Source organism: Furipterus horrens, unplaced genomic scaffold (assembly GCF_987537825.1).
Source record: "Furipterus horrens unplaced genomic scaffold, mFurHor1.1.pri manual_scaffold_1, whole genome shotgun sequence".
NCBI classification, from domain to species: domain Eukaryota; kingdom Metazoa; phylum Chordata; class Mammalia; order Chiroptera; family Furipteridae; genus Furipterus; species Furipterus horrens.
In genome coordinates this window covers 91,295,576-91,310,355 of record NW_028327171.1, presented here as the reverse complement: position 1 = coordinate 91,310,355, position 14,780 = coordinate 91,295,576, and the positions used below count along the sequence as shown (strand labels likewise).

The window sequence follows — 14,780 nt, the reverse complement described above, 5'->3', positions numbered from 1 at the left end:
CCGGAATCTCATTGCCTTTGGTTGGTCTCCTGTGAACTGAAAATGCAGTCAGAAGCTGACTGGAACACAGGAAAAAGAATCAAATGAATGAGCCTAATCTAAGATCCCGGGAGACCTTGCTGAAGTTTATAGCAACTATTTTGAACAGAAAAGAGATCAAGTAAGCCTGAGTGCTATGGCTCCTGCTTGAAAATCTAACTATAAACCAGATTTTTCTCCCCTGTAATTGGATGTATTGCAAAGAAATGAATCTTACGGCGATTCCTAGTCTGAGGGTTTTTGCTTTTCTTTTCTTATAGGGTACCATTTATAATTTCAAGATCTGAGCCAAATGAGGGACATCAACAGATATGCCTAAAAAATGGAAACTGCAGTAGCCAATGTGGTTTTCTGGAAAAGAGCACTGGTTTCTTCCCTTCCTGCTTATGCTGGCCAGTCTTCATTCCCTTATCATGTATTAACCTAAGCCTGCCTTAATTCACTGAGGTTGCTGTCAAGATTCATTTTCAATAAAAATATATGTAAAAGTCCTCTGGAAACTATAATGTAATATAAAGTATTAATTACCATCATCCTTTCTATTACCAATAGAAATCTTAATCTAGCTGCAGCATGAACATGACACCATAACTTGGTAGAAAGATAAATGAAGTGACAGTGGTAGGTTGTCTTGGTTTATCTGCACATTTTACCTTTAATTCTAGGCTATAGGCAATCTTCTTTTATGATCTGCTCAAGTTTCAAGAAATAGTTTAGTGATTTTGAATTTTTAAAAGCATGGGGGAAAATGCTTAAAACAGATTATAAACTTAGCATTTAAACCTCAGATGTGATTACTAAGCACCTAAAGATTTCTGATATTTTGAAAAAGAAATACAAAGTGCAATCCAATTATACTCAGGACGACGTAAAGAAAGCATAGTGACCTTTAAGTCCTCCACTTTCACAGAAGTCAGGAACAGTTAACAGCTGTGTAATCTCAGTTGAATCAACATTTCTATTACAACATCAGCTACAAACAACTCCTGTCTACCCCTTGCCTAGGGTGGCTTACACGTGCTACAATTATTCTGATTATGGTTTCATTTTCTTAAATTTTACACTCTCAAAAGTAAAGTTTCAATAAGCAGTGGTGTGGCCATAGGTGAGAGAGAGGCTTAAGTAAAGACATGAGATAATTCACAAAGCACATAGTTTACCACCCAAACAGGTAAATGTAGGGAATGGCATGAAAGTAAGTAACAAGAAAAGGTCAAGTTAAATTACTGGTAATTTCCAATGCTCGAACTGATTCTGTTTTTCCTGTAAAATGAATTTGCACTGTACATTAAAGGACAGTGTATGTATTCCAAAGTTTTGTTCCATATACATTAATCATATATATAATTAAATATCACCAGTAATAACTCTATTCCCAACTAAACCCTTGGGATTGCCCAGAAAACTCAAAATTGATTTACTTTTCTATTCCCAAAAAGGCAGAAAACTAGGGCTTCAGGATTAACCTACTTTTAGCATTACACCACCCACTCAAGATATCACAGTAATGAAATCATCAGGTGTTAGAGGGGAAATGAGATTTATGGTTCATGCATTACCACACTTCATCACTTACCCAACCCCTAATAAATGTATCACATACACACTGAGCACCAACAAGGACAGTGAATCCTAGTGAGGTTAAGCTATCTGTCCTGTTGAAAAAAGCTCGTTAGTGATGAATCCGCGACTAGTACCTAGGTTTCCTAATTCCTACCTAATTCATTCTTTCTACCACACTGCCATGCTGTGATAACCCATTTTATATGAGTGAAGGTTTTCATTGTTTAGAAAACAAAATATAAGAGCAGTATCATTAAAAAGAAAATGTACCGTGGTCTTAAATGCCTCTTTTAGATTCCTCTTATACTTCATCAGTGCCTCACATTTATTAAATCTGTGTAGAATATATTTTAAAAATATGCAAGGGCTAATGTGTATCAATTTTAGGATGTCAGGATTTAATGCTGAGAGCAAAACAACAATTCATATTTTGTTTTCCCAGATAAGTGCAGAAATAATACTCCACAGAGGTTGCAATATGAAATACCAGGTCAGAAAACAGATATGCTGCTGGCCTTTTTTTGTAGAAGTAAAAGGTGTAAAAGCAGGCATGTGGCTCATGGGGGCTGAAACTACCAAACAAAAATATTCCTCATGTTTCTAATGAACTAAAATATGAATGAATGTGATAAATATCTTTAAAACATGTGTCTTTTTGGTAAATGATTTAGGCTAAATGTGCATTTTAATTTTTTTCTCCTCTTTAGTAAAGGAACAAGGGTGCATTTGGGAGTCTGGAGACGTGGGCTATTCATTAAGTTCCCCTTTCTGGCCCTAAGTAAATCAAAGAGGTTGAACTGGATTGACCTCAAAGATCCCTTCTAGTTTCCAAGATAATCAACTTCTAATTAAACACTACAGAAATGGTCAGCTCTTTAAACCTACCTACAATGGAAACCAGGGAATCAGTGGGAAGAGGGAAGGATGGCCCAACAACCATCACAGAAATGAGCATTCACCTGAGAGGTCAATATTTAATAGAAATTAGATAACATCACAAATTAATATGGTTGTGAGAAATTCTGAAATAAAATGGACACCGAGGGTTTATAGCATTATATTGGCCTTATGTGGGCCATTTTTTGGCTATACATAAGCCTCAGGGGCATTCCATGTAAGTGTATTTACAGGTACTGGGAGGTTGGCTAGAAAAAGAAGAAGTCCAGGCCAGGAACCATTTCCTCAGGCCTGCCCATGCCCAGCCCTCCAGAACGACCCCACGCTGGTCCTGTTCTAACTCCCGTACGCATCCGCCTGCAACACCGACTGCAAAGCTAAATATTTTTAGTTATGAAAAATCTGGTTAATGTGGCTCAAAGGTTACAAATCCCCCTTTGACAAATTAAACTCCGTATGACACAGTGCCTGACCCTGAGCAGGGTCAAAAATATTATCAGTTTTGATTTGAAATTTTAAAATAACTCAATTATGCTGTGGGTTGAGCCCATATAAATTACGCCTTTTAAAATCTATTAAAATTGTGCCATTTCCAGCACAGATGACCTGAAATGATACAATGAATATTGTTTTTCTTTACCTTCTGTAGGGTGCATGGCATCCAAGAAGAATTGCTTGTTTGACCATTTATCCCCACTTCCTAAAAACAAGGACAGAAGGGAAAAGTGAAACTCCATTCCCACAACAGATATGTGCACTATAAAAATAAGACAACATACAAAACAACTTAAATAAAAAGCATTATCACAAAAATAAAGCAGGATTTTATGTCAACTATTTAATTCTCAGAATGACATTTGCCAACTAAAACATTAGGCTATACAGGAAATGGATCAAAAATAAACTTATCTTTTATGAAATACATCCTATGACTTTAATAAAAAAATATGAATATCAGTTAAAAGGGAATGATACAAACTCACATTTTACCTGAAGAGTAATGTTTCTCCACTGGAAGCAGAGAAAAAAGGACATTAACATACAAAACAAAACTGAGAGGCTGAAGGGGAGGTGAAAATAAAACCCAAATTAATTAACAGGTTACATACAGCAATACATAGGCACTTATGTCTACACATGGGAGACAGCTCTATTTTAGGCCTCATCCCAGAAACATGAAAGGCTTCGCATCTGGCCATGCTAGGAGGGTGCAAATGGGCTCGAATGAGTAGGCTCACAGCAGTCACGACACTGACATGCAGGGAGATGCTAAAGAAAGCCTGACTCCCAGGACACGTGGCTGTATTGAACAGAATGGGGAGATTTATCTTTCCTGTCAAAGAAGAATGGAAGTCCTGCACTATGAGAAGAAAAAAAACAAAAACCTACAGATGAGCCCTGATGAGGTTCAAGGGCCCATCAGGATCGTAACAATGGGACCGACGTTAGAAGTAAAGGGAGGGTAGAGTGCAATATATCTCTAGTGCTCTCTGGAAGGAACAGCTGTGCAACTGAAGGAGGTACAAAGAGGAGTCTGGCAAATGATGAAGTATATAGTTGGAAAAAAAGGAGGCTATCTATGACTTAGGAGTGAAATCCTCCTTGACAAGAATCCTCAAGTGTCAGAGAAAGTACAGAAGCCGTGGGACTTTCATGATTATGAAACTGGTAAGGTTTCAGGAGGTAGGAAAATGTGGTCCTGGTATGAAGGCTGCCAAACATGAGAAGAAGCAGAATAATCAAAGAAAATAAATGGATAAAAGAGCTCAAGAAAACTAAATTACAAAACACCACCAAAATACAGATGAGAAAAAGCAATTTTAGGTTTCATATGGAACTCTGAAAATAGACAAATACGGGATTTGAGTAGAAATCCAAGGAGATCTCTTTTTGCAATTAGCTGCAGAATCTAGAAGTAATGAACTTGCCTGCATCAGGGGCTGATGCCACTGAAGGAAGTGAAGGTGAGGAAGAGGCAAAGCCCGTGTGCAGAAGCGCTACTCAAAGATGGCTTCACAGTGGAGGTGGCTGAGAAACCTTAATGGAGGGTGGAAGGCACCAATACCTTTTTCTGGAACATTAGGCTTCTCCTTTTTGTGTTTATATTTGCTGACAATTTTGTGGAATAAGGTGTTTTTCTGAGACTAGAGAGAACCTATAGACAATATTAATATAAATATTTTTTTAATTCACAATGTTCTATAAAACAGTACTGTGTGTTTCTAAATAAGTACACCTTCCTTCCACCTGTAAAGTAAGCAAACTGAGTCGTAAGAAATGTCACCTTGAATTGTTACTCATGTAAACGGTGCTCAGTCTCCTTCTTTAGGCTTATATAAAAAACCCAGTGAGATTTTCCTTCGAAATGTATTGGGCAGAAGCCTCCAGTAGGGCTAGACTCCCTCAGCAAGAACTACAGATTTAGTGACTAGAGACAGACCACAACTAGCAAGAGCAGAGTAGCTGTGGTCTGTAACAAAGAAAAGATTTTACTTCTGATTCCTAAATACCATGAAGAAAAGGATGACACAGGCATTTCACCTCTCCCAAGAAACCGACTTTCACAACAAGGAGAGCACTTTCAGGATAACGGTTGGCTTGATACCATTAGATAGCTTTCGAGCCTTTTCTGAGGATACTCTAGGAAGAAAAAAGTGATTTAAAAATAAAAACATATTTGCCAACCCCCCCCTTTTTTTTTTCGCAAGGAGAGAAGTCTCAGATTGTATCTTACTTTTCTCAGAGAAAATAGAAATGAGAACTTCAAGTCACCAATCAGAAATGCCAACAATAGCACTGACCTCCATCAAATAGGTTATTTCTATACTTTGTTGATATTCCTATGTGAAACTGATATAACCATTTAAATAACTTCTGTTTCCTCCTCTTTAGATGGGAATAAGTGTCCAATTCACAGGCTTGATGTAAGGATGAAAAACATTAGAAGCTCCATAAACTGCCCCTACAGCATCTACCCACCTACCAGCACTGCAACCACATGTCTGCCTTCCAGGGGCAAATATGCATGTAAGTCAATGGCTTTTATATCCACAGATATTTGCAACCATTATCATTTGGGTACATTTTTATCACTTCAAAGATAAATTCCATATTCTTTAGCTATCACTCCTCCCAATAACTGCATTCCCCCAGAAATTTCAATGTAAATGAAATCAGACAATATTGTCTATTTTTAAAAAACTGTATTTTTTCACCTAGTATAATGTATGCAAGGCTCATTCATGTTGTAGCATATATCGGTATTTCACTCCTTTTTAAGGTTGAATAATATATCATTACATGGCTATACCACATTTTGTTTATTCATCAGTTAATGGATATTTGAGTTGTTTCTATCTTTTGGCTATTATAAATAATCTTATTATGAACATTCATATACAAGCTTTTGTGTGGATGTGTTCATTTCTTTTGGACATATACCTAGGAGTGGAATTGCTAGCTAGGTCATAAAATCATTGTGCTTCATCTTTTTGTGGAAATGTCAGACTAACATCCTCATTAACACTAACACACTCTACTAGTACTTATCTGTCTTTTCAATTGAAGCCATCTTAAGCATGTGAAGTGGTATCTCTCTCATTGTCATGGTTTTGACCTGCATTTTCCTGATGACTAATGCAAGCATTTTTTTCATGTGCTTACTGGCCATTTGTATACCTTCCATAGGGAAACATCTATTTAAATAATTTGACCATTTTTAAATTAATTGTTTGCCTTCTTGGGTTCTACATTTTTTATATGCTCTAGGTAAAAGTTCCTCATCAGGTATGTGATTTGATATTTTCTTTCATTCTGTGGGGTGGGATTTTTTTTCCACTTTCTTATTAGGGTCTTTTGAAGCACAAGTTTTAAATCCTGATACAATCCAAAGACCTATTTTGTCTTTTGCTGCTTGGGTTTCTGGGTATCATATCAAAGGATACATTAACAAATCTGAGGTCACTAAGATTGGCCCCTATATTTCCTCTGAAAAAATTCATAGATTTAGTTCTCATGTTTAAGTCTTTGATCCATTTTGAGTTAATTTATAAGGGCCCAATTTCATTCTTTGGAATATGGACGCCCAGTTTTTCCAGCACCATTTTTTGAAAAGACTGTTCTTTTTCCCTTGAGGAAAAATCTGTTGACCAATGATATACAGGTTAATTTCTGGACCCTCAGTTCTATCCCACTGACCTCTGTCTGTCTATTACAATGTCTTACTATTTTCATAGCCAGTTGTTGAATTAAGAAGTGTCTTGGCTCTTCCGAATCCCCTGAAATGCCAAATTAACTTTGGAATCATTTATCAATATCTACAAAAGTAGACAGGCTCTTTCTATCTTAACAATATTAAGCCTTATGATCCAGGGAACCTGGGATGTTTTTCCATTTGATCATCTTTCTTTAAACAATGTTTTGTAGCTTTCAATGTGTTACACGTCTAAGTACTTTATTCTTTTTGATGCTACTGTGAATGGAATTGTTTTCCTAAGTTCATTGAAAGTGTATAAAAAAACCCACTGGCTTTTGCATAATGATCTTGTATCCTATAACCCTGCTGAACTCATTTATTAGCTATAATAAGTTTTCTAGTGAATCCCTTAAGTTTTCTATATAGAAGATTATGTCATCTGAAAACAATGATAGTTTTACTTCCTTTCCATGATCTGGATGCCTTTCGTTTCTTTTCTTCACTAAATGCCCTGGCTAGAACATCTAGTAAAATGTTGAGTGGAAGTAGTGAGTGACAGTAAACAGCCCCGTTTGTTTCCTATCTTAGGGAAAAATCAGCCAATCTTTCACTATTAAGTAGGATGTTCGTTAGTTGTGGGTTTTTTGTCGATACCCTTTATCAGGTTGAGGAAGTTCCAGTCTACTCTGAGTTTGTTATCATGAAAAGGTATTAGATTTTGTCAAATGCTTTTTCCACATCTACTGAGATAGTTATGTGCTTTTTCGGGTATTGTTCTGTGGATATGATGTATTAACTGAATTCTGGATGTTAAACCAACCATGCATTGCTCGGGTAAGAACCCAGTTAACTATGATGTATAATTTTTTTTATATGTGGATGGAGGATTTGGTTTGTTAGTTTTTTGTTAAAGATTTCCTTGTCCGTATTTGTAAGAGATACTGGTCTGCATGCAGTTCTTTCTTGTGATGACTACTTTTGACATGAGTGTAATATTCCCATTACAGAATAAGCTGGGAAGTATTCCCTTCTTTTCCAATTTTTGGATGAGTTTGTGAAAAATTGGTAATGATTCTTTTTTAAATGTTTAGTAGAATGCAGTGGTAAAGCCACCCTGGCCTGGGCTCCTCTCCCTCAACCCCCAGTACTTTTTTGATTACTAAATTCAATCTCTTTACTAGTTATAGGTTTATTCAACTTGTCTATTTTTTCTTAATTTAGTTTCAGTAGTTCGTGTTTTCCCAGGAATTGTCTACTTCATGTAAATTATCTAATTTATTGGCATATAATTGTTCACAGTATTCCTTTAAGTTGTGTCTTCTCTCTTTCTTTTCAGTCAATTCAGCTAAAGTTCCTCAAATTACTGTTTTTTAAAAAGCAGCTTTTGGTTTCATTGATTTTTTTTCCTATTATTTTTATTCTTTATTTAATTAATTTCCTCTCTAATCTTTATTATTTCCTTTCATATACTTCCTTTAGGTTTAGTTTGCTCATTTGCTCTGTCATAGTGTCTTAAGGTAGAAGGTTAGGGTATTGATTTGAAATCTTTCTTAATATATGCATTTTTAGCTATAAATGTCTCTAAGCATTATCCCATAGCTATATCCCATAAATTCTGGTGTGCTATTTTCATTTTTATTCATTTTAAACTATTTTCTGATTTCCTTATTGATTTATTAATTTCTTCTTTGACCCACTGGTTATTTAGAGTGTGTTGTTTAATTTCCACATACTTGTAGGTTTCCAAATTTTATTTCTGCTGTTGAATTTTATTTCCATTTCACTATGGTCAGAAGGCATGATTTGAATAATTTCAATCCCTTTAAATTCGTTTGTTTTATGGTCTGGTACATGTTGCATTCTAGAGACAATTCCATGTATACTTGAGAAGAACATATATTCTGCTATTGTTGGGCGAAGTGTCCTATCTACAGAAAGATGGCTTATAGAGTTCTTTTCCTTCCTTGTGATCTTTTGCTTAGTTGTTCTATCAAACCTATTTTTTTCCCACAGCACTTCTCACCTTCTAATATGTTATATACTTTGCTTATTGTTTACATTTGCTTATCGTCTGGTACCCCCACCATAATGTAACCTCTGTGGCAGTAGGATTCTTTGTTTTCAATCACAAATATATGATTCTACAGATACATGCCCAGAATGGTGCTTAGCACATAACTCATTCTCAATAACATTTGTTGCATCAACAAATAAATAAAGCTCTTGAACCACTGCTTGGTACAAAGTAGGAGTTCAGGATATGACAGCTGTTGCTGCTATTACTGATAACAAAGTTGTGCAAGAGTTTTTGATGGCTATACCAAGCCATCCTTCCAAATCACCAATAGCAAATACTTCTGAATTGTCTGGTGGTGGTTTAAAATAGAAATAAAAATTCCTCTTACTGGCTCTTTTCCCTCAGAAAAAGTGAGCAACAACAAAAAGAAAGTAAATTTAACAAATTCGAAAACATATTATGTTTACATATTGCACTAATATTACAGGTATTCTCTATAATCCATTAGCAATCACTGCCTCATATATATTTTATACAACTGAAAAAACTTCAGATTAGTGCACCTGAATGACAGATACACGGGCAACCATAGAAAACAGAAGTAGAAAAAAAAAGAAGAAAAACCATTCTGAGATTTTGCAGGACCATAAGGATCCCAGTGATTTATCTGTGGAAAAATAATTTAATAATAAGGAATTATCTCACAGAGAGAATGATTTCTATACTCATCACTGTGTATCTGTATGAGGACAATGGAGACAGGCAGTAATTCACAGAGCAAACTGATGGGACAAAGGGGATGGGTTATGAAAGAAGAAAATGATACATATATTCAGATCCAACCATACTCAGAGAAATCTAAGAAATACAATTTAAGGACAAAGCTAAAGATAGAACTTGACGATTTTAACATGAAAAAGAACAACCAAAGTGGCTTCCTTGCCATCCAAAACTACTGCTATAAAACAAATTACATAAAGGACAACTTTAGATAAAAAAGAAAGTGACAAACTTGGATGAGCAATGTTAGAGTTAGGAAATGAACAACTTGATTTCTGCCCACCAGTATGCTACACGTGTTTGATATTCTGCCTGAAGGAAATAGTCAAATGTGTAATATATAGCAAATAAACAGAAACTTACAACTATTTGTTCCCTTAATTATTGAGACTCCATGCAGAGAAAAGAATGTAGGAAGTGAAAAGAAAAGAGATTTAGAAGGAATTATTAAGAAAGCAAAAAACTGGCAATTGTCTTTCAATAAACTAACCTCCCTCAATCTTCCCTCCCATCTCTGCCCCTCCCCTTTCTACCCAGTTTTCTTGAGAGTGTTTGCATCAGCTTCCGGGGCCTTATGACAAAATCACTTGTTGCTGGCATGTAAACTAGCTTAGGACTCTTACTTAAAAGTTTTGGGGCAGGATGGCCTGTATTTGCAGGCTCGCCACTTCCACTGCTGAGTAGAAAAGAGCAGAGACAAACAATCTGACAGGACAGGAGGGGTGTCATAGAGACATGAACAATAACAACTTTTCCAAACATTGATGTTGTTCCTGGTTTGCGGGGAAAAAAGAAAGACATTTTGGGGGTGAGAAGCTGCAGTGACACAGGAGCCTGTTCAGTATTAGCCTAGTATTATAGTTCTTCCAGGTGAGCGGTAAAGTGAAATCAGTGCCCCTTCCTCTTTAGAACTGTCATAGGGGTAACAAATGCTAGGCTTCACTCAAATGGTGGTGGTTTATATCCAGGTTCTACAGTTTCATGTTTTCAAGCTATAAGAAGAGCAGAAGCTTTATTCTAAAACTATGTTGTGATTTTTGTAATGAAGACACTAAGTAATGAATAACCAATGAAACAAAAGGTTCACAATAATTTATAACAAAATGTCCCCAGCTGCTGGTCATGTGGATCCGCTGACTTGAATAAGTTGGGAGTAAACCAGCCACAAGCAAGTTAGAATTTGAGGGGACTGAACCACTTCACTGCACTGGGCATGTGTATCTTGTTAAGGAACTCAGGATTATATTAGGTATTTCTTTGATACTTGCAAGTGTGCTATCACCATGCTCCAAAAAATGTTTGGTGGCAATGAAGACTTCCAAACAAACAGTTATAGGACAAAATAGAGTTCCGCCCAACCTGGAAACTGTAACCCCCTGATAGGAAAGGCTGGCCTGGCTAAGACAGATCTAAGTTCTTTAACACTGAAAGCATCCTCAGGTTGGCTCAATCCCAAATAGGGGATTTTGTTCTCAATCCTTAATTTTGTAAATCTGCTTCTTTTTATTAAAATCTCAGATGCCTAATCCATTTGAAATTTCAATTTTAACACATAAGTGTGGGTTGAAAAAAACACGAGAAAGACCAACAGTATGTTTGATGGGCTAAGAAACAATGTAAGAAGACAGAAGAGATAAAAGAGGAGAAGTGTAGTCAAGGGTCAAGCGGGGGAATAATTTAAACACTAAATTGAACTCAATTAACTTTTTCTCCATGACCCTATGTCATTTGAAAATTATTTATTTTGCAGAGCCCTCTTGACTTCTGACACTTCTGTAAAAAGTGCTTTATACATTAACAGTATACTTAAAATAATGTGTCAAAACAAATCTCTTAGGAAGTTACAATTAAATTTAGACTTATAATTTAAAGCTTTCATTTGAATATATACAAGTAACTGAAAGATAAACCAGAAAACATGTATTCATGGGCTGCTTCAGCTGAACTGCACTGAGTTAGATGGATGATCATTTGATTCTTAGAAGCAAAAGGAAATTCTGTTTCTAATTCACTGGGCTCTCTGCTTACTATAATGTAGCCTGAGTTCGGTTGGAGAACTTGGAGAACGTGACATTTAGTTATTTTCACCCTTTTTTGTTTTAGAGTTTCTGATGAGACCTATTACACAGACATAAGGGACAGGTTAGAGAGGGTGAAGGGGACAGGGGACAGTGAGAAAGGAGAAGAGACTACTTAGAAACACAGATATAAATAAGGAGACCACTGGGAAAACCAAAGTGTAAACCCAAGCAGGCACTATGAATCTGATACATATAACTGTATAAAGGCACCCGTATCATTTCCTCTAGAAATTACATTTCAGAAAAATTCTATACATTTTCTATAACCTGGAGTAGCTAAACATATAAAGCAGAAAGAAAAATACAATGAATGCTGAATAATAACATGTAGGAGAAAATACAGACAAATGGTGAACTATTGGAGGAGAAATGAGGGCACATGCTCTTTTACTAATGAACCAATGATCTCACACACAAGTGTTTGCTTTGAAGGATTCCTCATGTAAAGGTACAAAGGCTCTAGAGTCTAAGAAGACAATCTCCTCTATTGTCTAGAGATCAGGTAATTACAGCAGAGCTGAATGACAATTTCACTAATATCTTGTAGAAGGTACACTGGAGCTACTAATGCCAAATTAAAATCAGTCACAAATACCATTTCTTTTGTCTGCTAAATAGAGAATATATTATTTAATTTCTGGTTTATGATACTTGCATTTTGCTCCATGAGTTGGAATGCAGAGCAAAATCTAAGTCTTGAAAGACTTCCCACCTACATCATTACTGATATACTGTACATGGAAGAACCAGTGACTTTGTGGCTTGAGAGGCATAATGGAAGAGTTAAATGATGTTGTATGAAGTATAGCCCAAACCTCCAAAAAGCTATTTCACATCAAAAGAAATACTGTTAATGTCAGCTGGGAGAGAGAAAGCATGCAACAGACAACTAAGAGAAGGTTTCGTGAAAATAGGTTCTAACTTCAGGGGATTTTATAGCTTTACAAAAATAAATCTATTGTTACATTTCCTGATAGGTAATCGGCCATCTTCAGAGCTCTAAAAACGAATGTCTCCAGCTACAAGAGATGGAGGAAGAGAATACATCCTGCATATCAATCAAGTTCCATCCATTTTATTGGCTTGTCAGGCATTTATTTATCAGCAACTTTAAATCTAAGAATTATGGGAGCTCAAAATACCTGGCATCTTTGGATCATGGACTACTGTGCCTATTCCTAAGCATCTCTAGGGCACAAACAGTGTCATTACATTCGGTAATCAATCCATTACGGTGCTCGGCTACCTACCTGTCACCAAGGCTACTTGATTTCTTTCCTACCTATCTTGGAAGATTGTGATACAACCCTATTTTATTTTCCCAGGTGAGCAAACTTGGTGACTCAGCATTTCTTTTTTAGTTCTTTATTCACTAGGCTTGTTTTTATTAGCCACAGAGGAAAACTAAGCTAAGATCACTTTTACACTCCCCTCAGCCTTTAATCATGAAGGGGGATTTTCCTCAGCCTTTTAGAGGCACCTTAAGATACAGATCTCAAAGTGACGTGCCTCAGTTATATTAATACCCGTGCACAAAGGGGTTTTAGATACTGAGGGGTAAAGCTTCAGATAACTTCCCCTAGACAGATACCTTAGATACTCTCTCAAAATACATGAAGTTGTATCTCCTCATTAATTTATCTTTGATCATTATTCATGATTGCAAGAATTTAGGAAGATTTACATGAAGATATACTGTATCATTGGAAATACATAATCTAATTTGACATAAAGCAGGCAACAAGCAGCTCTTCTGCAGGATAATGACAAGAACTCCTCCATCCTATCCTGCTCAGAATCTGACCCAGAAAGCAACAGAAGCTCAGCCACACCAGTTCCATTCACTGTCCTTACAGAAAAGCTAACAGAACAAAGTCTCTCACATCTGTATGGAAAACTAGAGCTACATTTTCTCCACCAATCTTTATACCTACAGTAAAATTAGAAGACATGTTTCTCAAAGTGAGCAACACTGTCATTTTGGGTACAATCCTTCGTTGTGCTTGAATGACCTTGGCAGGTTAGGATGTTTAGAAATGCAGCCCCTGCCCAAATATAACAGGAATCCTAGGTGTGGAGAGCACTGAAAATGCCCCACATTCTTTAAAGCCCCGCTTTGAACTCTAGCATTGCTGTTGATGAGTGCTGACATGCACCCCAGTCGAGATCATTCTAAAAGCTTCCCTGATATGTGGAGGGGAGAATCTGATATTCTTGAAAATGAATATGCTGAATAAAGCCTTTTTCTAAATTTAACAAAACTAATAAAAAAATACTGTCAGTGTATTACAGGGAACTTTATTTTCATTTGGTTCATACTGCCAGTAAAGAATGTAGTCTGCTTATTAGACAAATGGAATGATTTCACGGTCCCAGAGTCCGACCTGTTGCAGGTACAGGGAACAGAAGAATTAGACTCAGCCAGCAGGTCAAAGACCGTGTGCAACACTTCCAAAAATCTATACCTTTAAGGGCAAATGTACAGATTGAGATGGCAGAGGACCGAGGCTGAGAATTAGGAAGGAAGAAGGGAGAAGAAAGTAAGGCAGGAATCAAGATAATCTTGGAAACAACCAGAAATTCCAACTTGCTACTGCCTTAATCCAAATCCAATTACGTCTAAAGGAAGCAGCAGAAGCTTAGAAGAGGGTTCAGTTGGAATTCTGACCACACTGCAGGAAGGCAGAGCACACATCTAACCTTTGCTGGTTTTAGTCGATTCTGAGGACATGTTTCCAGTCTTCTTCTTTTTTCTTGGAACTGATACACATTTCCGGTCAAATGTAAGAGGACTATATTGAGGGAGACTGTTGAATTTTTTTTCAAATTCTTCATCCACCTTTGCTGAGCTAATATAAGAGAAGGGATGTAATAGATCAGCACATGACATAAATATTTAAACAGAAAACAATACAAAATATGTTATTTCTTTTGAAAACAGGGTCCCTGAGAATTAGGTCATTATTAATAAATTCTACGCAAGGACAAAAAAATATCTTTTCAGAAAAGCTGGAGGGGGTTTACCAACGCCGTTTTCTTAGTAAACTCACATGACAGGTTAGCATATTACTTTAGAAAAGCTGAAACATTATTTAAAATACTGAGTATTTTTAAAGTGGAGAATTCACGATTCTCTCCATTGGCATGGGATTTTTCATTAAGTTTAATACAAAGCATATTCCATCCAGACAAGTGTCTCATTCTAAAG

The 14,780-nt window shown here is 36.4% G+C and overlaps 1 protein-coding gene across 2 annotated transcripts in view; it reads right to left on the bottom strand.

Annotated features, from left to right (window-relative positions):
- Nucleotides 1–14,780, bottom strand: part of BBX (BBX high mobility group box domain containing) — a 259,093-nt gene that overhangs the window by 13,308 nt on the left and 231,005 nt on the right. For both annotated transcript variants that reach the window (XM_090276338.1, XM_090276346.1), the window contains exons 15-16: nucleotides 14,273–14,421; nucleotides 3,140–3,199 (exon numbers count right to left, since the gene is read on the bottom strand). In XM_090276338.1, the coding sequence (XP_090132464.1) occupies nucleotides 3,140–3,199; nucleotides 14,273–14,421 (209 nt within the window). The remainder of the gene's footprint in view (nucleotides 1–3,139; nucleotides 3,200–14,272; nucleotides 14,422–14,780) is intronic.